The sequence below is a fragment of the Penaeus monodon genome, chromosome 27 (genome assembly GCF_015228065.2).
Source record: "Penaeus monodon isolate SGIC_2016 chromosome 27, NSTDA_Pmon_1, whole genome shotgun sequence".
NCBI lineage: Eukaryota > Metazoa > Arthropoda > Malacostraca > Decapoda > Penaeidae > Penaeus > Penaeus monodon.
Genome location: NC_051412.1, coordinates 16,591,757 through 16,592,394, shown reverse-complemented (window position 1 = coordinate 16,592,394; position 638 = coordinate 16,591,757). Strand labels below are relative to the sequence as shown.

General features: G+C 43.3%; 1 protein-coding gene across 1 annotated transcript in view; it reads left to right on the top strand.

Annotated features, from left to right (window-relative positions):
• The window catches only part of LOC119590634, a gene marked incomplete at its 5' end in the record, with an annotated part of 133,180 nt that overhangs the window by 13,817 nt on the left and 118,725 nt on the right, over positions 1 to 638 (top strand). The window contains 1 exon segment of the mRNA XM_037939313.1: positions 529 to 638. Coding sequence (XP_037795241.1) covers positions 529 to 638 — 110 coding nt within the window.

Below are 638 nucleotides of genomic sequence, written 5' to 3'. Positions count from 1 at the left end.
GACAAGTTCAGGTTTAATCGCCGTTGCTAATGAAACTTCCATTTAATCAACAGTGTTTTGTTATTCATTAAATTGATCATATAACCATCACCTTGTATTTAGCATTGTTACGTTTCTCCTCTTTCGTTTTTTTTTTGTGTTACTGTTTCTGCTATCAACCTGTAAGACAATCACAGTCCTTTGGTTTTCCCTGTACAGGGATGTATCTTTTGGCTCCTTTATAAGGGAGTTTTATCAATATATATGTATCTTCTCATTTTAGAAGTTGTGCTTATGATTTTCACTATAAAGGTTGTATCGATTATCTTTTCTAATGAGATTAATTTTTACGCCCTTCGTAGAGAGTCCCATGTATCCCTCCCTTTCTGAAGGACTACAATGGCTACCCTCCTGCAAAGAGCTGTGTCAGCCGTCCCTCTATAAAGAGCTGTGTCTTGCATCCCCATATCAAGGTCTGTGTGTCTTATCCCATTATAAAAGGCTGCTTCTTTTGTCCCTTTCTGAAGCAAACTGCTGTTGTCCCCGCAGGCTTTGGAGCAGAGCAAGAGGTACGACTCTCTCAGCGGGATGTGCCGAGGCGTGGACGGGCGGCTGGACTTGGTGAGCCTGGTGCGCGGGCTGGACGTGTCCCCTGGCCA